Source organism: Onychostruthus taczanowskii, unplaced genomic scaffold (assembly GCF_017590055.1).
Source record: "Onychostruthus taczanowskii isolate IOZ18803 unplaced genomic scaffold, ASM1759005v1 scaffold108, whole genome shotgun sequence".
NCBI lineage: Eukaryota > Metazoa > Chordata > Aves > Passeriformes > Passeridae > Onychostruthus > Onychostruthus taczanowskii.
The window spans coordinates 821294-846402 of NW_024497408.1; the positions used below are offsets into that span (position 1 = coordinate 821294).

The window sequence follows — 25109 nt, forward strand, 5'->3', positions numbered from 1 at the left end:
CTTCTCTTAGAGAAATTATTTCTGATTAATCTTTTCAACCTTAATGGATAACATGATTACCAGTGTTGAACTACAACTGCTGAATCTGAAGAAGGTATTGAAAGATTGCTTTCATTACCTGCTGTTACAGTTTCCTTAGTTACTGTAATTTGTCTGTTGGTACAGATAGAAAATTAGGATGTAATTTTGCAGTATTGGCTCAGTCTGTCTCTCCTTGAATTTGAACCTAATAGGCCTTTACATTCGCATCTCCTGATTAACCAATTTTACGGCTAGACCTATGTCATAAAATTAATTGGTATCCTCTCGTTCTGCATTTTACTGAAAGGCTTGTATTTTGCTGGTAGTTGCACTGGCAGGAGATGGAATTGGGAACAGTAGGGTCAACCTGGAATGTTGAATCATAAGTCTTTTTGTCATTTTGTCTAAGAGGTCTGACTCTTTTTTGCCTTTCCTCTGTTTACTTAGCCTTGCTCACTGACAAGCTGCTTTGGTTTTGTACATCTTAATGTCTGACTGAATTTGATCCACAGATCCTTTTTGAGAGAACAATCTGCATTTAGCTGAAGATGCCCTGGGGTTCAGTGATTATATTTAGCAAAAACTAATATTTATAATTCAGATAGTGGTTTTCATTAAGCACTTAGACAGCAAAGTGTCCTGTGAAGTATATAAATATTGTCCCTCTAATAAGGCAAAGAAAAGCAAAATATGTATTAGATGGAGGAATTTTCTAAGTCATAGCTAGACCCATAGCTTCCTATAGAACAGCCTGTAGGATATCAGAATGCTTATCTTACTGCCTTTTTATCCAAAACTTCCACTGGCTTCCATAAAACTGAGGTTTTTTTGGATTCAACTTTCTTCAAGGCACAGATCCTATTCTCATAGATTGGGTGGAAAATGTATATCATACAGCTGATGAAAAGACACTTGCTTTGCAGTGAGTCCATAGCACAGTCATGAATTTCTGCATGTTACCTCCAAAGGCATGCAGTACATAGTGCATCCTCTCATATTGTTTTTCCTATTGTAGTGCATCTCTTCTGCTGTTGTTTCAGTATTCTTAGAGATGAAAAACAGTTGTGGGACATGGAGGTAAATATGGAAAAATCCTTGCAAAGCTAAAGAATTCCCTTGGTGAATTCTTGACTTTGAAATCTATGGGTGCACCTAATAATAAAAGTAACTGCCAATGAAAAGCTGCGTTCATTTTCTATGCCAGTTTCTCTGATGTTGTCTGAGGCATGGTGCAAGAGTACACTTGATACACTAAAACCACAAAATATATTCTGTGTACGAAAGTTAAAATAAAGGATGACTTTGATAATGAGAGAAAATTTATCAGCCAGAGCACTTGGGTAGCTCTGTCTTAAGAACCTGGTAATGATGGCTTCACAAGGCCTTCATAAGGAATGCTACCCTTGAACTATAAACAGAGAACTGCAAAACAAGGTTTGTCTTATGTACATTGCCCAAAAACAGTGACCAAGATGCAGTGGCCCAGACATTGTATTCCAGATGGAGGGCTGGAGTGCTTTGAGATGTTCCATGTCATCAGCTTTTTTTCTGGTGCTCCAGTTGACAAGCCAAGGTAAACACACAATAGAGAAAGTAAATGAAAGTGAACTCTCTCAAAGCTTGTGCCCAAGCTTGGCTGTTTTAAACAGAAGCAGCTCAGAAATGGGCAGCCAAACTCTGCATTTCCCACTTGGATGAACATTGCTGCTAGCTCGTTGGGGCTGCATTTTTGGAAGTGTGCAGTTTATATGTTAACTTCCAAATCTGGTATGTGGCTTGCTCTCAGAATCCCAGTGGGAGCTGCTAGTGGGGTCCTTATCAACTCTTTTCTCTGGTGGCACTTGGAGCCGTCCCTTCTTCACAGGTTGATGCTGTTCCTTTTCCACAGCTGGACTATGGCATCCAGACAGCCTGAGTCAGGACTGGGATTTTGCTTCTGCTGTTCCTGTTGGCTGTGTGCAGTCGCTCTGAGACTCCTGCTTTCTTTGCTTTGGAAGTGGTGTTTCATGCAGAGCCCTGATCGGTCAGGAGTTCCAAGCATGCAGGGCTTTGCGTGCCAAACAAAGAAAAAGCTGGTGTGCATGTGAACTGAAGAGGGAGAAAGGGCCCTCCAACTCTGTCCTCCCTTTCTAGAGGATAGTTCTGGCTGAGTGAAGTGGGTTTGGTAAAAGGTAGCTGAAATGTTTCTTGCCCTGCTTTCTTTGTTGCCTCTCAGGAGTTTCTGTCTGTTCTGTGGAGCTGAGCCACTGCACATGGAGCAGCATCTGGAATGCTGTGTTTTATTGGCAACCTACTGCATTAAACTGGCACCAGTTTCTGAGTTACTTAACATACAAACATTCACTAACCAGAGCCTTTACTCTTCCCAGCCCACTATGCTTTTTTCTCTGCCAACTAGCTGACTGCTTTTTTTTTTCAGATCATTTCCTTGTCATCTGCCAAGCTGATGTTTAAAGAAGCCTGATCACTTTTTCCTCTTCTAGTTTTGGGACCTCCATTAATTTTGTTGGAGGGATGATGCTGTTTGTATTTGCCTGCCTGGCTTCTGTAACCTTCTTTGATTTCACTGTATGTTTTCAGGCAGACAGCAATGCAGAATTGAAGATGGTATTGGTTAGTACTTGTCAGATGAAAATTATTCATTTTTCATTCACCTTATCTGCAAACAGCAGTGACCAAAGTTTGTTAAGCCATTTTGCTTGTGTTTATCTGGGAGCTGAGCAGCCAAATAGGAGGATATTCGAAGTCACATAATGCAGGGAATTCACTTGATAGTATTTACCATTTCTTTATTTTTCAAACAGTCTCTTCTTGCACAGTAATGGCTAGTACCTAAATTTGGACCCTTGGTAGTTCCTATCTTGTGAACAACCCTGATCCCTCTGGAAATACAACCCTTACAAGGCTTTTAAAGTGGCTGTACAAAACTCTGGGAAGCTTTTGAAAATCTTGACCATAGGAGTTCTGCCCTGCCTCAGACTGCTGCAGTTTTCTTCCTTTTTCAGAACCTTTGCCAGACCCTCTGGTGCTCAGTGAAAGGCTCCTGCCGCTCCAAACTGGATGCAGCTGCAGACGGCACTCGGTGTGGAGAAAACAAGGTGACTGTGAGCCGTGCTGTTTGCAAGCTGTGCTGCCTGCCAAAGCACAGAGAGGAGCCATGAGTAGCTCTGCTATTGTTGAGTGGGAAGGACAGTCATTCTGTGACATCTCCATTTACAATTTCCGCTTAAGTGTTCAACCATCATGAGCTGAAAGAACAAATAATTCACAGAAACTCAAAAAATTCATAATTTCCCTGTCATAATGATCTGAAGCTCTTTGTGCTTTCTGTTCTCTCCTCAGTGGTGCTTCTCTGGTGAGTGCATTACAGTGGGGAAGACTCCCGAAGCAATCCATGGCGAGTGGGGCGTTTGGTCATCCTGGTCCCATTGCACAAGGACATGTGGGGCAGGAGTTCAAAGTGCAGAGAGGCTGTGTGATAGTCCAGAGTAAGCTGAGTGCACTATCTTTCCCTTTTCCCTACTTTTTGCTTAAGATTTTTGAGGTTCTTACGACATTGGAAACTCTCTTGTATGAGACTCTTATCAGCAGGTTCCATATCAAGACGTCACAGATACTGACACCTCTCTTTCTAGTTAGGCATACCTGTGTGAAATTCAGCTGCCTCATCTTTTACAGTCATCTTATTCTTTATTTCTTATCCTCCACGGAGCTTATTTCAGTGCAAAATGGGTAAAAAACCATACTTAACATTTAGGTTTTGCAGAAATAGTGTAAGTATTGCTTTTTTAATACTGCAATGAGTAAGTAAATGTCCTCAAACACCAGGTGAGAACAGTTTCTAGCAATCTGATCCTGAGGACTAAGCTTTTATGTTTTCTTCTAGTCATCAGCCTTGTTTGAGCTTCAGACACATGAGTCAGGTACAGAACATGAAATGCAGAATTCCCCACTGCATATCTAAGTTCATGAAGACTCCTTGTCTCATTTTCACAAATCACTAATGGCAGGAATCATTTGTCTTTTCAGAGAGAACTGTCAAACACACTGCAAAGCATGGGATTTAAAGTCCATTTGATAGGTTAATTTGTTGTGAGCTCAGCCAGGTAATGCCAAGCACTTTTTTGAGATGCAGGAGTTGTCTAGATCTCTGTGCTTCGTACTGACATGTTTGAGTACTCAAACATGATGTGAAGAGTATCTCTACCCTGTCAAGGATTCAGAGTCACCTTGTTGTGCTCCTGGGGCCTGAAATACATTGTTGGTTTAAAACTTATTTTTTTTTATCCATGGTCTCATGTCCCAGTCCCAATGTTCCTTTTCTAGACCCCAGTTTGGAGGAGACTACTGCACCGGAGAGAGGAAACGCTATCGCATGTGTAACATCAGCCCCTGCCACAAAGACTTGCCAACCTTCCGTCAGATGCAGTGCAGTGAATTTGATACCGTTCCCTACCAGAACGAATTCTACCACTGGGTTCCCGTTTATAACACAGGTATGAAGCTACACAATTTTTTTAATGTCTTGTATAAAAAGTCAGTGCTATGTGCCTATGAGAAACATCTGTGAGGGCGAGAAGTCACTGAATTATAAGTTTTCTAATGAATTAGAGAGAGAAATCTGGTGTGCTCCTCTGTGCTGGTGTGCCAAAAAGGCAGTGGTTCTTCTCTACACTTAGGTGTTTTTTCAGAGCTCTGGTGATAATGGCTGTGATTGTAACTAGTTCAGTTCCTGAAAAGATATTGCACTAAGAAAAGCTGTTGAAGTCATGTCTGTACTATTTGTTTTGAATAGGTCTAAACCATCTTTTCCAGTGTCAACCACAGAACAAGAAGCAGAGTAGTGTGGTGTAGAGCTGCATCATTGGGCCTGCAGGCATCACTGCACCCAGTAACTAGAGCTCATCCACTGCACAGATGTGATTTTACTACTTCCAAACTCAGATCTGTATGGTAGGTGTACTTGATGTGAGGTGTACTAATATCTAAACTGCTGCCCTGTATGGCAGAGGCAGAGTCAATGACTTTGCTTTTTAACTTGCTTTGGAACAGCTAGTTACTAAATACAAGGGCAATCATTATCAGTCTGCAGTTTGATTCTTGGGTTGTGCATAACTGTAAGATGTAGAATATTCAACAGAATCACAAAATTGTTTGGGTTAAAAGTAATCTCTGGAGACCATCCATTACAACCCCCCTGGCCAAGGCAGGGTCACCTGAAGCAGGTGGCATGGGAACACATCCATGTGGGTTTGAATGTCTCCAGAGAGGGAACTCCACCAACTCCTTGGGCAGCTGTTCCAGTGCTCTCCCATCCTCTGTGTAAAAGAATTCTTCCACGTGTTGAGGTAGCATTTCCTGTTTTAGTTTATGGCCATTGCTCTTTGTCCTGACCCTGGGCACCACTGAAAGGCATCTGGCACCATCCTCTTGGCACTGACTTTGAGATATTTATATGCATTGGTGAGACGCAGCCCCCATAGTCTGTCCTCACAGCACCTCACAGAGGTGCTCCAGTCCTTTAATCATCTTTGCAGCCTCTGCTGGACCTTGTCCCAGTAGCTCCTTGCTTTTCTTGTACCAGAACAACCCAGACTCTTCCCGATGGACCCCAGGAGCCCACTGGCCCTCCTGGCTGCCAGAGTAGCTCCTTGCTTTTCTTGTACCGAGGAACCCAGAACAACCAGACTCTTCCCGATGGACCCCAGGAGCCCACTGGCCCTCCTGGCTGCCAGAGAACACTGCTGGGCCATGGGCAACCTGCCACCCACCGAAACTCCCAGGTCCTTCTCAGCAGAGCTGCTCTCCAGCAGATCAGACCCCAGACTGAGCTTGGGGTTATTCCTCCCCAGCAGGACCCTCACTTGCCCTTTTTGAACCCCATTAGGTTTTTCCTTGCCCAGCTCTCCACCCATCAAGGTCCCATTGCATGGCAACAAAGCCTTCAGGTGGAGCAGCCACTCCCCACAGCAGCAGCAAACTTGGTAGCAATGTGTTTTTTAATGAAAAAATAAGACAGGATAGGGAAGATCAGGATTAAACTTCCAGTTTCATTCGCCAGTAGTATTTTTCAGTTAATTGTTTTGTCAGTTATTGCTGGTTCTGAATTGGTTTCCTAAATTTCAGCTACTGTTTCCATTTCATGTAACAAATTAACACCATTGAAGATGAACCTAGAGCAGGCAGACTTCCTGTAAAATTTCTGATGAAAGAAAATATGGTTGAGAGAGATTTTTTTAGAAGAAATCCCAGTAAAGCCATGACAAATGATAACAGCCTAACATTTAGGCCAAAACCAACCTCAAAAAACATTTTCTGCCGTCACCTGTCATTGAATTAAGATTCCAGATCTCTGTTACTCAGCGTGTGCTACTGCAGGGTGCAGCGTTCATTCTGTTTATGTCCTGTCTGTGACACTGCAACAGAACAGGTGGTTCTGCATGTACATTTCTTACAGAAGGTCTGCTTCTAAAGAACATTGAGAATCATGAGTCAAATGCTTACTGCATACTGGAAGGCAGGGCTGTGCTCTGTCCATGCTGTATTTTAAATGGAACTGTTTGGAACTGTACAGACCAACTAGCTCTATTTAAAAACTGTGCTGCTGAGCCTGATATGTTTAATCTGGAAAATCAATTGCAAAATCCTTCAAATATCAAGGATATATTTTTTTCTGTGGCTTGAGAACTTCTTGACTGTTTTCATCCATTTTCTCAGCAGCCAGAATTTCAGCATATATTTCCATGTCTTTCCCATTACCTTGGAGGCCCTTAATGTTTTCACATACCACTAGCAACATTTAAAGTGTTTTCCTGCTGCTAAACTCTTAACTTAAAGTAAAGCTGGCTTCCTCAGACAGACAGGCTTTCCTGGTAACACTCAAATAAGCAGAAAGCTGCCCAAATCCTGTGCTGATTCTTCACCTGACATCATTGTATGATTGAGGGTGGGTGGCTCTTGTGGGCACCTTGCTTCCAGTTTTGTCCAGCCAGAATTACTTGAAATACATCTGAGAGTTTTCCTCCCATCTCAGTTTCAAATATTCTTTCACATTCTTTCAGTGGCTAAAGATGTCCTGGCTAAAATACCCGCAGATAAGGTCATGAAACAGTGCTGTCTCTGAGAGACACAGGAGTTTGAGCCTTCCTTGCATGTGTGTGTCCAGACAAAGCAAGACTTTAAACAAAAGCAAACCAACAGCCTTTTTAAACCCCCCACAAAAATGAACTGATGTTTCAGGTCTCTGGAGACTTTACTCACAATGTCTTCCATATGTAAACCAACCTTTGTCAGTTCCCTTAGTTACTCTCTTAACTTGTGGAATCCAATTTCAAGGATTTTTCACAGCATTCTGTTACTATGTTGTCTTGCTGTCAAGAAAGCTTTGGCTTTTGTTGGGGACAAAAGCCTGGACACCAGGTGTCCACCAAAGCCACCATATTGCTCCCTTCTTCCGCTGGATAGGGACAAGAGAATGTAACAAAAGGCTTGTGAGTCAAGATAAGGGCAGGGAGAGATCACTTGCTGATTACCATTGTGGGCAGACTGGACTTGGGGAAATGCATTTAATTTATTAGAAACTAAATCAGAGTATAATAGTCATGGGAAACAGTATTCCTTGAACTTCTCCAACATAAGTCCTTCTCTGCAGTTCTTCCTGATCTGCTTCAGCATGGATTCTTTCCACAGGCTGCAGTCCTTCAGGAACAGTTCCAGCATGGATCCCTAGTCTACAGATCCTGCCAGGAGCCTGCTCCAGCTCAGGTTTCCCACAGGCTCACAGCCTCCTTCAGGCACATCCACCTGCTCGGTGTGGGCTCCTCCAGGGCTGCAGGAGGTCTCTGCTCCCCCCTGTGCCTCCAGGGGCCTCCAGGGGCACAGCTGCCTCACCAAGGGCTACACCTCAGGCTGCCAGGGAATCTCGGCTCTGGCTCCTGGAGCAGCTCCTGCCCCTCCTCCTTCACTGACCCCGTGTCTGCAGAGCTGTTCCTCTGATATATTTGTACTCCTTTCTTCCAGCTGCAGTTGTGCAGGTTTTTTTCCTCCTTCTTAAATACATTATCCCAGAGGTGCTGCCACTGTCACTGGTGGTTTGGTCTTTCCTGGCAGCAGGTCCTTCCTGGATCTGTCTGATGTGGGCTCTGTCAGTCATGGGGGAAGCTTCTAGCAGCTTCTTGCAGAGCTACTGTGACAGCTACAGCTGGTTTGAAGCTGCCCAGATGAAATTTGCCACAACAGAAACTAGTTTGGCTAGCTTAGTTCATTAAAGAGTGGAAATGTGGCAAATGGATTTGTCCATTACCAAGTCTCTAGGTAAGACAATGATAAGTAGGAGTCGAACTCAAAACAGGGGGCGCCTGCCAATCCCAATCAATCCTGAATGCAGACATATCCTTGGCCAGTGGGCTGGGCAGCCTTGGAACCTCGACCAGTTGGTTGTTCAAGCACGGGAATTTTGAACCACCTATAAAAGGGGGCATCCATCAGTAAACTTAGTCTGTTTTGCATGACCTTCAGTTGTTGTGTGCCTGTCTCCAAAAATGCGACCAAAGGTGGTGACCTCTGATGTGACACAACACCTTCTGCTACCCCTGTAGCCCCCCTGCTACCAGAGCCTAGCCATGCAAACCCTGTGCAGCTCTTTGTTTTAGTATCAGGCATTTTGGATCTTCTCATGCTGCACTTGGGATATAAAGGAGAAAGAAAGCATAATTAAGTTTTCCCAAGCCATGAGTGCACATACAGTTTTTATGTGGAAGTGTCTAGTTGAGGAAATAGATTCCTGAGCCAGATATTCTGCGACATTTTAGACATTCTCTGTTCCTTCATCCCACTGGAAAAAAACAGTAGATTTTCTGGATAGTCACAATTCTCTCTCCTGGCTTTAATTTCATAGCTTGTGTAAGGCAGTTACAGCAAATGTCACATATCTAAAGAGTCTTTTCTCTTGTGTAAATTGTAACTTCACAACATAACAAAGACATTTTTGAATAGCTTATGATTTAATAAAACAACCAGCTTTAACAAGCAATCTCACAGAAAAGCAGTAAGTCACATCTTGCTGTTTCCTAGCCTGTTGTTTGAGGTTTCACTTGAGAATTTTCTGGTTCAAATGACTTTATGCCTGTTGGGGAACTTGCATAGTGCTGTTATGGCATTGCTCTGAACCTCAGAAACCCATGTGCTCAAGCTGGACCATCAGAGTACCCCTGGGAATCTTAAAATGATGGAGACCTCCAAGTTCTAGGGTGATAAACTATCCAGCAGCCTGAGCAGGATATTTTCTGAATTTTTCTCATGACCCAGGCCCCTATTTTGACACTTTGGGCAGACTTCAGTACACATCCACTTCTCTTTCCATCAGACTGACCCCGTGTTTATTTATTTCATACCATTTGACAAATTCCATTTAAATGAGTCTGATAGCTTCTCAGGGCTTAGCTTCCATCTATAAGTCCTACATTAAATCATACAATTACCTTTATTTTCTGTATCAGTGCCAGGATCATTTAGTCAGTCATTAGGTCAGATAGGGGTTGTGTTAAAAATGTTTTAAATTCCATATTTCTTCCAAAAGATTTCTGTGTGTCAAATAAGATATGTTCTGATACAGTCACAAGGGCTGAGCTAACAGGATGAAATGTCCCTGTTTCAGAAATAGACTTCATTTTGGAGTTCCAGGCTTGGTTAAAGTAATAAGTAGCTTCACCTCAGCTTTTTTTTTTTTTTCCCCCCATTTTGTCTGTTTGGTAATTGTCTTTTCTAATTTTCTTTGTTTGGGATTTCCTCAGTCAATTCTGAGTTCTCACAGAGATGAGGGGTTGAAGAGAAGAGGCTCACCTCTTTTCTTCCTTGTGAAGTTGGGAAAGATACTGAAGCCTTATCTTCTTCTGACAGACCCGTTAATCACATCCTTCTTAGTCAGGTTAAGCTGGATCCCTCCTGCATGTGAACTCATGGGAATCAGCTGTAAGGTAAACAAATTTAAATTGGGAAGGAAATATGTTCCTTTCTACTTATCTTCATGTTGTTCTGTTTACACTTGGTGAATCTGAACTTTTTAACAATATGCAGAGGGGAAAAATAGCACATGCCCAAATTTCAGGACTTCTACTCAGCTTTTCTGATTTGCTTCTTCAGTTTCATTCTGATTACAGATAAGTCACTGGGCCCTTAAAGGAGCTCTATGGCTTGGGATTCCATTTAATCTTCTATATATTAGGGAATTGATCATGTCTCTGGTCAAATCAGCAGCAGGTGTAAGATGTGGACACCATGTAAAAAAACAGGTTGTAATTTTTCTGGGCTGCTGAGTGTTGGTGGCATTTGTGCTAAAATCTTAAGTCTGGATGGGAGTAAGGCACTGGCAGAGGGATGCAGCCAGACTGAAGACGGTTGACAGGAGGGCAGCATGGAAGTGAGAAAGTCACTGAGAGGGACTTTTTACAAGGGTTAGTAGAGATAGAACATAGAGAATGGCTTTAAACTGACAGAGGGCAGGTTTAGATTAGCTATAAGGAAGAAAAATCTTTACAGTGAGGTGGTGAGGCACTGGCACAAGTTGCCCAGAAAAGCTGTGGGTGCCCCATCCCTGGAAGTTTTCAACACCAGGTTGGACAGGGCTTTGGGCACTGTGGTCTAATGGAAGATGTCAGTGCCCATGGCAGGGGGGTAGGATGAGCCTTAAGATTTCTTCCAGTCCAAAACATTCTGTGATTCTGTGATTTGAAGAACACAGATTGAGCAAAGCATGTTTTGCTCTAGAAAGGAAAACAAGGAGTAGGTTAAATGCCAGCTACTCACTGGAACATTTAAGGAGTGTTCAGCATGTGTACCCCTGAGCTGGTAGAGATATGTGGTCATTACTGAGTGCTCACAGATTGGATCTAGTATTTCATGCATATGCTGGGTTGCAGGAATTTATGTATATTTTTGCCTAAAATTTACAAGGATTACAGCCTTTTTGTTAAAATCTCATCATGACTTAATCAAATTTGCTGAAGTAACTGAAACTGAACCAGCTGCTTTAATGAGCTCCTTCTGAACAACTAAAGTGCTCCTGTTCATCTGAGTTAACTCTTTTTAGATTTTGGGTCTGAAATAAGAGAAAAGGCTGAACTCAATGCAAGTCTTCCACCATTGCAGGAAACTTTTTTTTTTTTTCTTGTGTGTGGGTTTCGTGTCGGCTCTGTGTTTAAAATATTAGGTATCTGTTCTGTGTAAAAATATTCAGATATTGTTTTGGAGGTCATTGACTGATTCTGATGCAGTTTATTTATAACCCTGGAAAAATAGAGCCAGGGTCCCTGAGCTCAACCATAATAAATAATAATGATAGGTAGATAAACAAATAAATTTAGATAGTGAATGCCAAATACAGTGCTAGTATAATTTCCTCAATGGTGACCTAATCAGCCTTTCTGCAGATGAAAAATGAAATAAATATCAGATATAATTGAGTTTTGAGTGGATAAGTAAATATCCTTTATTTTCTAGAGGGGCTTCATAAAATACATAAGAATAAAAAACAGTAAAGTTTGTGTGGGTTGAGTCTAATTTTAGATCAGTTAACACAATCAGGAAAAACAGGAAAGCTTTCATACATAGAAAGCATTTGCAAGTACGAAAGTTTGTGTGTTTTGGGTTTCTTTTACATTTTATTTTGACTTAGTAAGGGGGTTATTTTTCTTTAAAAACTGATTCTGAGTTATAGATTTACAGCATCATAGTTATGGCAGGAGTTCGTCAGCACTGTCTTTTTCTTCTTGTCAGTGATTTCTGAAATGAAATTGCTTCTTTTATCAAAACACAGCTGTGAGGAGGTACAGATATCAAACTTCTGTTTGACATATTTCATTAGAAACAATGCAAAAGCTGAAATGTCTTTCTGTAAAATCTGTCTATCTGAGCAGGTAACAGAGTATCTGGAATTGTTCGATTCTCTTTGTCATAAATGTATTGTGCTTTGTATAGAAAAGTGCTACACTGAGAATGTAGGCAAGGTGAAGCAAAATTGAGAGCACTAAAGTAATCACTTTAGTCACACTGCCATAAAAAGAATTGTGCAGACAGAATTAAAATCCCTTGTATCACTTACCATGACAGCTCTTATCAAAGCAACTGGTGGATGTTATGGCTGGCAGCTTTCACAGAGGGGCTGAGGGTTGGTGGGGGTTACAAACTTCATGTTCTTGCCTAAAAAACTTTTTTAGCTCCTCCTCCACTGATATTCTTGAACACAATTCACATCAGCTGGAATTCCACCAGCTGTATAACCATGGTCCATGCATGTGCTCTGGGTCTCTTCACTTGCACTTTGTGAAGGTGTTTTTGTTTGAGAAGCCAGAAACTCACACTGCTGACAGACCTAAGGTGTCATTTTAGCTCTACTGACAAGAGGGGGGAAAAAACCCTTCATTAAGGAGGTTTTGAATTTCCAATACCGTTCTTGGTTTTTTATTTTTAATTTGTTTTTGTTTCCAGTTCTGCAGTGTTTCTGCATGTTTACACAAATGAGATTCACAGTACCAAAGCTCAGGCTTTGCAGGATTCAGTTCTTAATCTGCGAGAGCTTTGAAGGGAGGAATTGCAGTCACCTTTGTGCACTGTGCGGTGTTGTGGGTATGTCGGTGCTGTACAAACCAGGGTAATGAGAGCAAATTTTCCTCCTTCAAAAGGATAAATCCTTTTGTTGGAAATTAATTAGTTTATTTGCATTATCAGAAGTTTGCATTTCTCTCGTTACCAAAAATTTCTTTAAACACCGTCCTTTCTATGACACAAACAAAGCCAACAAATGAGGAAAAGATAAATTCATCAACCAGGATGTGGAAGGCTTAGAGTTACCCTGCATCCCTCTGAGACCAAGGGAGCAGCTTCTGTCAGCTCTGTCAGGCACAGGATAAAACTCACTCAGCATTAGCACCTCTGCAGCACAAAGGAAGGTAGTTTTAAACTTATTAAATAATGGTGCCTTGAAGTCACTACAGACTGGTAGGTTTAAGGCCCACTGCTTTTCTCAGCAAAGCATTTCAGGTTGCTGAGCATGAACAAATTGCTTTAGTGCTGGGTGAGGCTGGGGTCTTCGAATAGACCAAAACCTGAAGACAAGTCTTGTGTTGGTGTCCTTCATTAATATGATAGTGGATGATTTTTAATTCAGGCAGATAGTTCTGGTTCTGCTGCAGAGTTTTCAGAGAGTGTTACAAAGCCAGGGATTATGTCAGTCCTTGCTTTGATCCTAATTTCAGCTCTAACTCATCTTCCATGCACACGATTTATTTATCAGACTTGTGTCCTTTGTGTCTCTGATGTCTCAGTTTCATGATTTCCCATTCACAAAGGGCAGTGTCTGTGAGACAGGGAGGTTGGTGTTTGGCTCATCTTACTCTGTAGATGGAATGGATTAAGGCCCTGTTCCATCACAGAAAATCTTGTTTCAGAGGCCACTTGTTGCTCTTGCTACAGCTTTTCTCCTCCCTGTTGCTTCTGTGGGACATCTATCTGAAAATAGCCTGAGGTTGTCAGACTTGCAATATTATCCCTATTTCATAAGTTGTCAAGCAGGAAAAAAAAAAGTTTGAAATAATTTATTAAGTGTGAACAGGTAGAGGAAAATGATGAACAACAAGATCACAAGTGGGCAGGTGACTGCTCTCTGAGAGAGGCTGACAGCAGTGATGGAAAGTTTAAATTACCTCTGAAATTATTCAATAACCAGCTGATGGAAAACTTTCTTGACAGTGTCCTTGGTAATCTCACCTCTTCTCTAGTGACAGCTGGATTTGCTGGTTTCCCATTCCTTTCTCCATCACAGCTGATGGCCTCATTGCAGCCTCACTCAGCAGTGGCTGCTGATGTGCCAGAGACAGAGAGCACGCAGGTGTGAAGGGACCAGCCTCCAGCTGCCTCCCACAAATCCACAAGTGCTGTTTATCAGGCCTGTGTCACCCTGGCTCTGCTCAATTCTTCTAATTCTGCCAGTTCTGGCAAGCAGCAGGGAAAGTGAGCAAATGGCTCAGCAAAGACCCTGTGCATTGTGCTTCAGTGTCCTGCTGGTGTGTTGTCTGAGTGAGTGTTCCTGCTTTCCTTTCAGCAAACCCCTGTGAGCTCCACTGCCGCCCCGTAGATGGCCATTTTTCAGAGAAGATGCTTGATGCAGTCACTGATGGCACTCCTTGCTTTGAAGGAAGGCACAGCCGAGATACCTGTATTAATGGCATGTGTAAGGTATTGGGTATGTTTGCATGTTTATTTCTCTACAATTTATTTTAAAAAGTTATGGGAAGATGCTTAACTATTTTTTTGGTAGGACCAAGGCCAAGTACTCCATTTTATCACATATTTATAGCAAGTTTGTAGCAAAAGCTTTCCCAGTAAACATAAGAGTAATTTCTACCCTTTTTTATGAGTCTATTTGACTGACTGCTGATTACTTTTGGTGCCTTTTAAACCCTCTGTTTTTTTCCCAGTATTTTAAAACATCAGTTCAAGAAAAGCTGTTTCTGATTAGAAGTTTTCACAAAGTATTGTAGCTTTAGGGTTGTAATTGGTGTCACTGCTGTCCATCGGGTTTTTTATGAAAATGTGATTTAACCATACATGTGTAGCTGTTCTGAGCTGTCTATTAATAGGATCAGACTTTGCAGTTGAGGGCAGTAAAAAGTAGTTTACAACACTGAACTGAGTAATGTCATACAATGAGATAATGGGCAAACACAGTGTATATGGCTCAATAATATTGTGCATTGAAGAATAAGTATAATGGTCTCTGCATATTCTGTGTGTTGGTAGCAGATTTCCAGGATGTTGTGTGTGTCTGTATGACATTTGAAGGAGTGTTCTGTAAATTCTGTAACCTCCACAATCTCAGCATGGCTTTTAGTCACTTTCTTATAAATCAAATGAGTATTTTTCTTGTAGAGGATATATTTACATCTGTGGTTTATTTCTTCAGATGGAGGGTTTGTCCTGTGCCTCCTTGAAGTCTAATAGCTTTTTTGCTTTTAGCATTTTTGGAAACAAGAGCAGGACTTGGTGACTTGGTAAACTACATTAGCTTACCCAGTATGGGAGTTGTGTGCCTCAAGCCACTTAATTGTATAAAAATGCAACTGGAAGGGACTTCAAGAAGTTGTCTGTTTCATCCCTGTACAAATAATACTCCTTTTTGGACATTTTTCACATTCTTTTCTTAAGGACGTCCAGTGATGGAAAATTCGCCTTTTTAATAGGTGATTGGTACACCCTCTTTTTAAACTTATTTTTTTAGAATGACAGTGCCTCAGAGACCAGTAATAAAATATGTGTTTTAAGCTTTCCTTACAATACTTGCATTTATGAAAGGGAGTTACTAAGATCTTGCTTAAGTTCACAGTGAAGAGGTCCTGCTTAACTTTGCTGAGAGGCAGGACGGGCCTGTGAACTATGATGGCTTTGAATGGTTCAAGCCAGAATGAATCATATCTTTAGCATAATGAAACATATAGTATATGTTGCATACCCTACCAGTGCTTTTGGCCTTCACTTGTGAGAGACCAATTACCAAATTCAGAAAGGCTGTCCTTGTGGAACATTCATTTTCTGATTTCCAGCTCAAATGGACTGGGATCGTTGTGATTAATTTTAGTTTCCATATGCTTTCTGTATTGAAACCTTGCCTGTGGGAGTTCAGATTTATACCTGTTTTAGAGATAGCAAGACTGAATTAATCCAAATTGAGAGATCAGAGATGAAAGAGAAGCTGATCTAATTGCAGTTTGTCCAGCCCAGGTGCATTTCAGCAATAACAGTTCTGTGGACCCAAAGATTTTCTGAGAAATTCCCTCCAGGGTGCTGTCGGTGTTGCTCATGGTGACTGTTGCTTCACATCTCGTGGCAAACACATTCATTTGGAGTCAGGATCACAGAATGAACAATATAGCCATGCAAAATGAGACCAAATGATGAATAGGTAACCCAAATAGGTCACAGTATTGAAAGATAGTATGCTTTCTGAAATAGGTACCCAGCACAACACCTGAGGAGAAGCTTTTTCATATGTCATCTAATTTACTAGTATTTGAGTCCAGCTAGCTGAACACAATAGATACATTAAAGGTCCTGGAGAATAAATCTGGAAATGCATTTAGTGTAATTAGTCTGGCACATCATTGTTGTAGTTTGATTGCAGCATGTTGATAATGATATAGAAAAGACATTCACAAGTGTTAAAGCGCTCTTCTGGTTTTCAGAACTGTATCTCACAAGAGCACTTCACATTTGTCCTGAGTACTAAAATAACATTTCACTTTGGTCTGAAATTGAGAAAAAAAATTATATTAATATGGTATGAGATCCGCTGTCTAAATTGCTCACATGTGATTGGCGTGTAGAGTAGCTATTTTTTGTCAAGTAAGTTTAGAGTTTTCCTACTGGGTGTGTCATAACAAGATAGATAGATCCAATAAAGAATTTCATCTTCTAAATTCATCTGATTTTAGTCTGATTTTGCAGTTTGTCACAAGTTTATTCAGAGCAATCAGAGAAACTGGTCTTTCTTTGATGGCTAAATGTGGATTGAGGTGCTTCATTTTAGCTACCTGAGGTATACCAGATGCTTTCCTAGCTGGCCTGACAAAGCCACAATATGCATCTTCAAGGGAGAAGTGAGTACAGACAGACCACTGATTTCACTTGGTCCTTTTAATTTATCTCCTAATTTTTTGGAAGTGCTGCCCGTGCATCAGTGCTGAAGGAGGGCGTTGTGAGTGCTGAAGTGAGGTGTTGTTTGCACGGTATTCCTTTAGAACTTGTCGATTCAAAGACAAGCTAAAATTGTTAACTCATTTGAAGGCCTGGCCTATAAAATAGCTGGGTTCTCTCTCAACACTGACCATACAGAGCAGAAAAGTTCTGTCAGGAGATCTGATAAGATCTGTCAATAACTTAGTCTCAAATCATCAAGCTATGCTATGACTAGGTTTTTTTTTACTGTATGTCTTAGCCCTCATTTTTCAGTTGCTGTTTTCTCCCTTTTATTTGGGAGATTTTTAAAGCACATAGCCTATATTCCCGTGCTTAAATTATGCATCACAACTGCACTCTTAATTCTTACTAGGTGAGTCCAGTAAGAATAACCTTACTAGGTTGTTCCCCCAGTGTTAATGAGTGGAGATACTGCCACCAGAGTATGGTTGTTTAGCACTGATAATGGGGATTTTTTGTTAAGTACAAGCCATTTTTTATTAAGTACAAGCCATAATCTAAAAGTGAAGGCTTACATGTTCTTTGCACTGGAGTGTGCAGATGCTAAGAGTGGAGGATCTGGCATCTGTGATGTTTCTAGCAGCCACTCATCTGCTGCACAGAATTTTGATAGGCCTAAGTGATGTTCAGTCATGCAAATCTGTGGTAATTCACAGCTGTGACTGTGAAAGACTGACACTGTACTGGAGAATTACACAGCTGTGTAGTAGGGAAGGAACCAATTTTTTTCTCTTACTGAAAAGCAGATTGGATTTTTACACAGCTTGGATTTTTGTGCAGTAACTTCACCGCTTCACACTTCAGCTTTCTCCTCCCACTGCTAGTCCAACAGGACATTTGATTCAGACCCATATAGACAAATTACAAGATAAATTGCTGACATCAGGACACATTTCTCTCCATTCAAGGCAATGTCATGGCCAACATGAAGTAAACATGATTGCTTTGTTTGAAGACTTTGTGGGGGAGACAAAAAAGGGAAGACCTTAAAGTTCAATATAGCATTCACATAATGAATATTCAAGCAGTACCCTTCAAGGCCATACCCTTGAATGACAGCAAGGACTTTTTATATCTGTCCCCCACTGCCAATCTGACTCAAAAGCCTCTCCCTCTGGAAATGGAAAAAGGCCAATATCTCTGGCTGTTTTCCCTTTAGTCACTGAGCAGCAGGAAATAAATTGTTTCTCCTTCCTGTAATTCAGCCGGGCAGTTCAGGTCATTACATCTGCCTCCGTACTGTGTGCTGTGAGCAGAAACAAAGCTGATCTCAGATGCATTAATAAAGGCTCTTGGTGAGTGGGACAATGGCAAAGGGCTGCAGGGAGGGATGCTAAGTTGTGTTGCCCACGCCATGGCACACAGTGGTTCCTGTAACGCAGCATGGTTCACCGGCAAATAGTGCACAAGTACATATGTGTATTAAAAAAATGAGAGCCTAATTGCTGCTGATATTCTTTCCTACTTTATAACCTGTATTAGTCTCCAGAACCCCTTTAGCAAGTGCTTGTCAGAAATTCATCATAGAGTCATATCATGGTTCATGTTGGAATGGACCTTAAATATCATATAGTTCTGGACTGCAAGTGCACATTAATGGGTCATACTGACCTTCTGGAAAGTTTGAGGCATGTTGAGAAAATGCATCCACAAGAATAATGAGGAAAGCAAGTAAAAAGAAGAATGAAGCATCTTGAAATTATTATAATGGATGGCAAAAATAATGTGGTATTCACTGGAGTGATAAAGGAAAACATGGTCTGGAAATTAAAGTTCATGGAAATGTATCTGGAGTAAATGACTGCTGTTTATTCTGAGACATTAGAATATTGCTTCGTGATGGTTTTTAATGGCTTTGTAAGATGAGACCCTGCTGTTAGATGTGAAGGTCATGGCAGCACCAGCAGCACCCCATGGCTGGGGAATGGAGCAAAGACTTTATTTACTGTAGCAGAGTAAATTGTCTGCCCTACCTCATTCTTGGGTATTCCAAAACCCCGGGAATATGTAGGAACGTTGCATGTATAGGCTCATATCTGATCGGATACAAACTTCTGTGTCAGAAGAGCAGTGAAACACAAACTTCTGCTGCTGTTATTGGAAGGCACAAAGGGATTCCCTTCACATCATAGTGATGCCATATTTTGATTTCATAGACCTGTTGCTAAAGGAAATGGCCAAGTGGGAAAGATCTGAGCTCATGGAGTACAGCCCATGCAGAAGCACTGATTCTCTAATCCCAAAGGCAGGGAAGGGATGATACCGTGTTGCTGCCATCTCAGTTGGAGCCAGGGCTGCAGCTGTTCTAATCAGAAGTAATTAGTTAAACCTGTGGGCCTTTTTTACACCCCGCAATACTTGCTAGGGAAATATGCTCAGTGATGTTCATTTCAAAGTATCTGATTGACAGTGTGAAAGAGATAAATTAATTCTGCGTGCAGCCGCTCAAACAAGAATGCACAGTAAATAAAGGACAGAAACCTTTTCCAAAACATGAATTTCCTACCAGAAAATGATAATTTGGAAAAAAAAAAGTACAATTTGAAGACAAGTAATTTTTAGAGAAGTTCAAAATACAAGCTCCCAGCAGTGAATAATTATATTTTCTAACAGCAAAGCACAAGAGTTCCATCTTCAGACTTTGCCCATCTTTCTGTTCAAGTATTTTTGTGCATAGTATAGAAAATAAACCTCAAATTCTATGACTCTCCAGTGTCTTATTATGTCTCTGGTCTAATAATAAGCCAGATAGCTATTACTTCACTGTTTGCAGATGATTAACAGATGTACTAATAGTACAGTAGGTGTACTGTGGAATGCATCACTGAGAAAACAGCAACTCTTCAGCCTCTCTAAATTATTAGGAAGTGTTAAACTGATGCAGGGACAGATCTGAATTCCTGGAAGGATAAAGAAACCTCCTATTCATGTAGCAGTGGTGTCTGTGCATTCTGAATAGTTGATTAAATCCGTCCCTTGTCAAATAGCTTTATACTTGGAGGCAAAAAGTTAGTTACCTTGCTAACATATCGTTATCTCTGTAGCCTTCTGTACTGCTCATAAGTGTGGTCCTTGGTGCCAGGATCTGTCTGTGTGCAAAACATTACAAAACCTTCCATTTTTTGAAAGTGGCCTTCACAGAAAGGAGGGAGAAGCTGAGGCTGCTGCAGAACTTTTTGACATGGCTGTGACTTTTCAGAGGTGATGTGAAAGGTGCTGGATATGAATTGGCAGTAAGTGATAGATGCATCTCTTTTTTGGAATCTTCTTTTAAGTGATGCAGTTTGGCACCATCTGTAGCTTGAGGACTTTCCTTGTTTCTGTTTCTCAGTTTCTCTAATTGTTCATTAAATCATTGGCACTTAGACAAATGTTCAGGTATTTCTTAAGCTGAAAATGATAGAAAAATACTAGAAAATGCAGGAGCCTGTATACCTAGGTTAGTCTAATAGATGGATTTTCCTGTCAGAATATTGCAGAAATATACAGTAGCTGATGTACTGAAGGTAAAATAAGATGAACATCAAAAGAGGTATATGATTTTCATACATCAGGAGGGTTAGACAGGTTGGCAGGTGTAGCACCTGAAAGCTTGAAAAAATCAGCTGAGAAAACCTGTTGGGGGTGACTTTATGATGCTGTATACTCTATCTCAAACCAAGACAAAACCTTGACATACTACCAGACTTCTGGCTATTCATCTGTATCACAGGCCTCCAGGTATCTTAGATGTTATTAACAACCACTAAGAGTTGGACTTTATGCTGTGTTCTGCAATCTTGCCTGTTTTCGAAGAGAGGCAGAAAAAAAATCCCAAAACCAAATGCAAATTCTGTTGAAATTTAAAGACGTTAGAGCACAGAATTTTTGGTTTGAGCAAGGAAGTTTTTTCCTGACTCAGGATGAATACATTTTTCTCTGACTTTCTTCCTGTAGCAAGCATAAACTGGAAAATATTTTTTAGTAGAACTTGACCCACTTGAGCCCCTGTATCTGGACCCATGCCCCTGTGGTGGCAAGCTGGGGAGTCATTTGTAAAATTTCATGCCTACTGAAGAGTTTCTCTTTGCCAGGGGGGTTGACTGTAGTAGAGGTTCTGTGCTGTGAGATGGCCACAAAAAGCTGGCAGAGATTTCAATTCTGTTACTGCATTGCATTCTCAGGAACCTGTGGATGGCTCTATGACATAAGAAAGCAGACACAAGTCCTAGATATAGTGGCCAGTCCTAGATAATGAGGCCATTTGGGTGGCACATTTCTGTCTCAAATGACTGGTCACTACTGTATGTTTTGTGACATGATGATGGTTTTTGTTTGTTGGTTTGTTTTTCACCTTGGTGTAATACACTATACAGTATATACAATATATACTGCTCAGAAGTGCAGTGATAGATGAGCTCTGAGTAATTAATTCTGGAGGCTGCATTTATTCTGACACTGTTTTTCCTTCTAGGCTGTTGGCTGTGATTATGAGATAAATTCCAACGCAACAGAAGACCAGTGTGGAGTTTGCCTGGGAGATGGCTCTGCTTGCCATACAGTGAAGATGATGTTTAATCAAAGTGAAGGATTTGGTAATACGGATTCTTCCTTTAAGTTTTTCCATTGGTGAAGTCATTTCTCTGTGTAAAAATTATTAAAGTGCTTCTCGTTGAAAACTGAGTGATTATCTGTGTGGGAAATTGTAAATGGGTGTTTCAGTGAATCATGCTTCTGCCAGAAAAAAATGCATGCTCTGTGCATAGTCAGATCTGGCCATCATTTGATCTGTAGTGCTGTGCTAATGACCTGAGTGAAACTACTCTTTTCTCCTTGAAGTTGGAAAGGAGAAGCAAATTCTTCAGTCCTTGTAGAGCTGTGCACACAGCAAGGGTTTCGTTAATTTGTTCATGTCTGTTTGGGGAGCATATAGATTTAATTTTAATTTAAAAGGGAAGGATTAATAGCATCTGAGGGTTGCCAGTTCACAGGTGTGCAGAAGCACCCACAATAAGGTTGCTCCAGGATTTAATGAGCTCAGTGTGTAGGTAAGACAGCTCACAATTTGACTGTCATTGAATCTTGGATCTCTAGATACTTATCAAATGAAACCACATAACCAAGAACAATTACATATACACCATCCACAGAATTTTAAACCAAAAATTTATTATGTTGAGTGACAAGCTCAAAAGCTTGCTGCTGATTAGCTTTCCTTTCAAAATCAGATAATGTTTATTGGGAATCAGTGAGAGGCTCTGGGAAATCAGGAAGTAATTTAGCTGGTGGGGAGGGCCAGGGAGAGGCAGAAGATGATATACTGAACAAATGATAACTTCCCTTACCAGACAGTTGCAATACATTTAAAATAAGGTTTATGAGCAGCAGCAGGTGATTCAGACAAAAATAACTATGCAAAATCTTGAAAGGATATACATGCTTTTGTGTTGCAATAGAATACAAATTGGCTTATAGTTTTATGCTTTGTGTTTCAAATAAATTATATTCTAATTAAATAGAAAAAAAAAAAACAACCAACCCAACCGCACTGTAAAAGGACACCAACATTGCAAAGCCAAGCTGCCAGGATGTGACATAATTAAGATTTTCCATGTTGTGTTAATTTGTCCTGGTTGTAAGTATGCCTTCTAATCAAGCCTTTAGTTACATAATCACACACTGTGTTTGCAACATGTCTTCTCTTCACTGAATAGGTAGAACATTTGGGAGAATCATTAGACTAGGTTACTTACAATAGACCTAGACAACTGATTTCCGGAATAATACAAGTCATTCAATGAGCTTCCAGATTTTCTTACTTCATTCACTTAGAAAAAACTGATTCACTTAGAAAAAAGTGTTTGGATTTCCAATCAGTCAAGGAGACTTGCAAAAGGTAATATTCAGAAAATGCTCCTTCTTAAACATCAATCACTGGAAATCCGTATATATAATTATATATTATCAATCTAATTGGGAAAGACTTGAAGTAGACAGATTCTATTTTGTACCATAAGCAGCATAGGACATTTTAACCAATATTCATTACACCACAAAAGAGCTGCAAAGAAAATCAGATGTTGAAGACTCTCAGGCACTTTCAGCAGCAGGATGTTGTACAGCACATAAATAGTTCTGGTGGGAGAAGAACATTGATACTGAAGATTGCTTAGCATACCCAGCGTGGTTTATCTCACTCGTGTGAGTGAGTAATCAAAGGTGATAAGCTCATTTCACAAGAAAGATGAAGAGGATGTGATTCTCAGAATTTAATTCATGACTTCAGAAAGGTGTGATGAGAGCCGGGGAACACATGTTCCGGTCTTGAAGTAAACCAGCACAAAGTGCAGCTCACACTCCCAGTGCACCAGCTTGTAACAATATCCATCTAATTTCTAAAGCTCAGCTAGGGGGAATAACAAGAAAGCTACCTGTGTTTGTGTTCAAGTATCTATGTGAACTTCCTATTTTTACAATTTTGTATAACAACAATAGCAGCTTCCTGTAAGATAAGAAGCACAGTCTGATGTCACATATTGCCTGTGATGTGAACAAAATTCTGTAATAGATGCTTTGGGTCATTCTTAACATACTGACCAAAAATCTCTAGATACCTATCCATGAAGAGCCCTTGAACTTTGTTACGAATATCGGCAGTTTAACAATATATGCTGAATTTATAGTAGTAATTTGAGGCATTTGAATAACAGTCTTTTGTTATTGTTGTTGTTGTAAGGCAAACAGTCACAGAGAAGTTAAATGCCTTAAGAGAAGGTACATGGAATTCTGTGCATACCTGTACATTGGGTAAATGAACATAACATAAATGAAAATGTTTTTTGCAAATTGAAAAAAACCTTTCCCACAACAGACTGTTAACTTGCTGGAACTCCCTGGCATTTCTCCAGATTACAGTATGCCAGAGCCCTTAGGCATGGATATGGAAATATTGATGCTCATGTGTGGAGTAGATTTCCCCTGGCACAGCTCTGAAAGTCATTCACCTCTGCATTCCATTTAAATGCCACTGGCATCGCCTAAACACTATTCCCCAAGTGACACTAGAAACCCTGACTTGGAAAGTCACACTATTAACAAACTGAAATACAAGCTCTGTGGCAGCATATTTGTGTATTTTTTCAAGCAAAGCTGTTGTTTTAATCATCTTACAAATAAGTAAAATGTAGTGACATTTCTATTGTTCACCTCCATAAATTTTTCTTGTCTCTTAGGATATGTTGATATTGGGCTCATTCCAAAAGGTGCAAGGGGAATCAAAGTCATGGAAGTTACAGAATCAGGAAACTTCCTTGCTATGCGAAGCAAAGACCCAGAAAAATACTACCTGAATGGAGGCTTTATCATCCAGTGGAATGGTGAATACAAAGTGGCAGGCACAATATTTCAGTATGACAGAACAGGGGATCTAGAAAATCTGACTGCTCCAGGACCCACCAATGAATCAATATGGATTCAGGTAAACAGGAGATCAAGACCAGAATCTGCTAATTTGCATGGCAGCAGAATGTGCTGGGGCCCTGGAAGTGGAGCTGGGAAAATACGTATGTTGGTCTATAAGCCACTGTAAATGTGCTGTCTTGAGAAAAAAGCAAAAACAGTTGAGCTGTTTTGGAGAGAAATAAGCACCTTTCTTTGAGAGTAGTTCATCCTGCCTAGGGACACATGTCCTGTATTGCACTCCAATATTTGTTAAAGATTGGTATAGTCCTGTGCTGCCACTAGGACAGGGACCCTGCTGCCTGTAGTTGGTCAGTCCTTTGCCCAAACTTTCTTGTCTCTTTTACTAAATGTAACCAACACATGGCTGTGATGTGAACCAGATCTAGATGTAAAATAAGTTGTCACAAAAGGTGAGCTGATGTCAGGCTGTGAACAGCGAGAGCTAGGGACAGCTGAGAGCAGTGGCAGCTTACACAGAGCAAGGAGAGCCTACAGCATAACAGATGGGTTAATAGCTTATGGTAAGTGAAACTGACCCATTTAACATCCACAGAGGCTGATTGCTTTTGTTTCTTTCATGTTGCTGTATGGATTCTGACTTACACGTAACCAGTTTCTGTCAGTTCTGAAAAAATAGTTTGGAATTGGCCTTTCAGTCTTTGGAAGTATCTCTCACATGCTTGTTTGCATGTGTATCCACCATGCAATCAAAAGAAGTATTAGGGGTGTGATGGAAGACCACTTTCACACTTCGAATGTCTGGTGAGAAGACAAAACTAAAGAGTGCTCAGACTTTGAGTACAATTGGGAGGAAGAGTAAAAGTTCATGGCTGAAGACTTTTTTTCCCTTGATGATGTTTACTTTCTCAGGTAAATTTCTTGAGTACCCCTTCTCAGTTGGA

The 25109-nt window shown here is 40.7% G+C and overlaps 1 protein-coding gene across 1 annotated transcript in view; it reads left to right on the plus strand.

The window, feature by feature from the left end:
• The window catches only part of ADAMTS12 (ADAM metallopeptidase with thrombospondin type 1 motif 12), a 71071-nt gene that overhangs the window by 11109 nt on the left and 34853 nt on the right, over positions 1-25109 (plus strand). Inside the window, exons 8-13 of the mRNA XM_041419368.1 lie at positions 3027-3119; positions 3364-3509; positions 4348-4517; positions 14117-14250; positions 21221-21341; positions 23979-24223. Coding sequence (XP_041275302.1) covers positions 3027-3119; positions 3364-3509; positions 4348-4517; positions 14117-14250; positions 21221-21341; positions 23979-24223 — 909 coding nt within the window. The remainder of the gene's footprint in view (positions 1-3026; positions 3120-3363; positions 3510-4347; positions 4518-14116; positions 14251-21220; positions 21342-23978; positions 24224-25109) is intronic.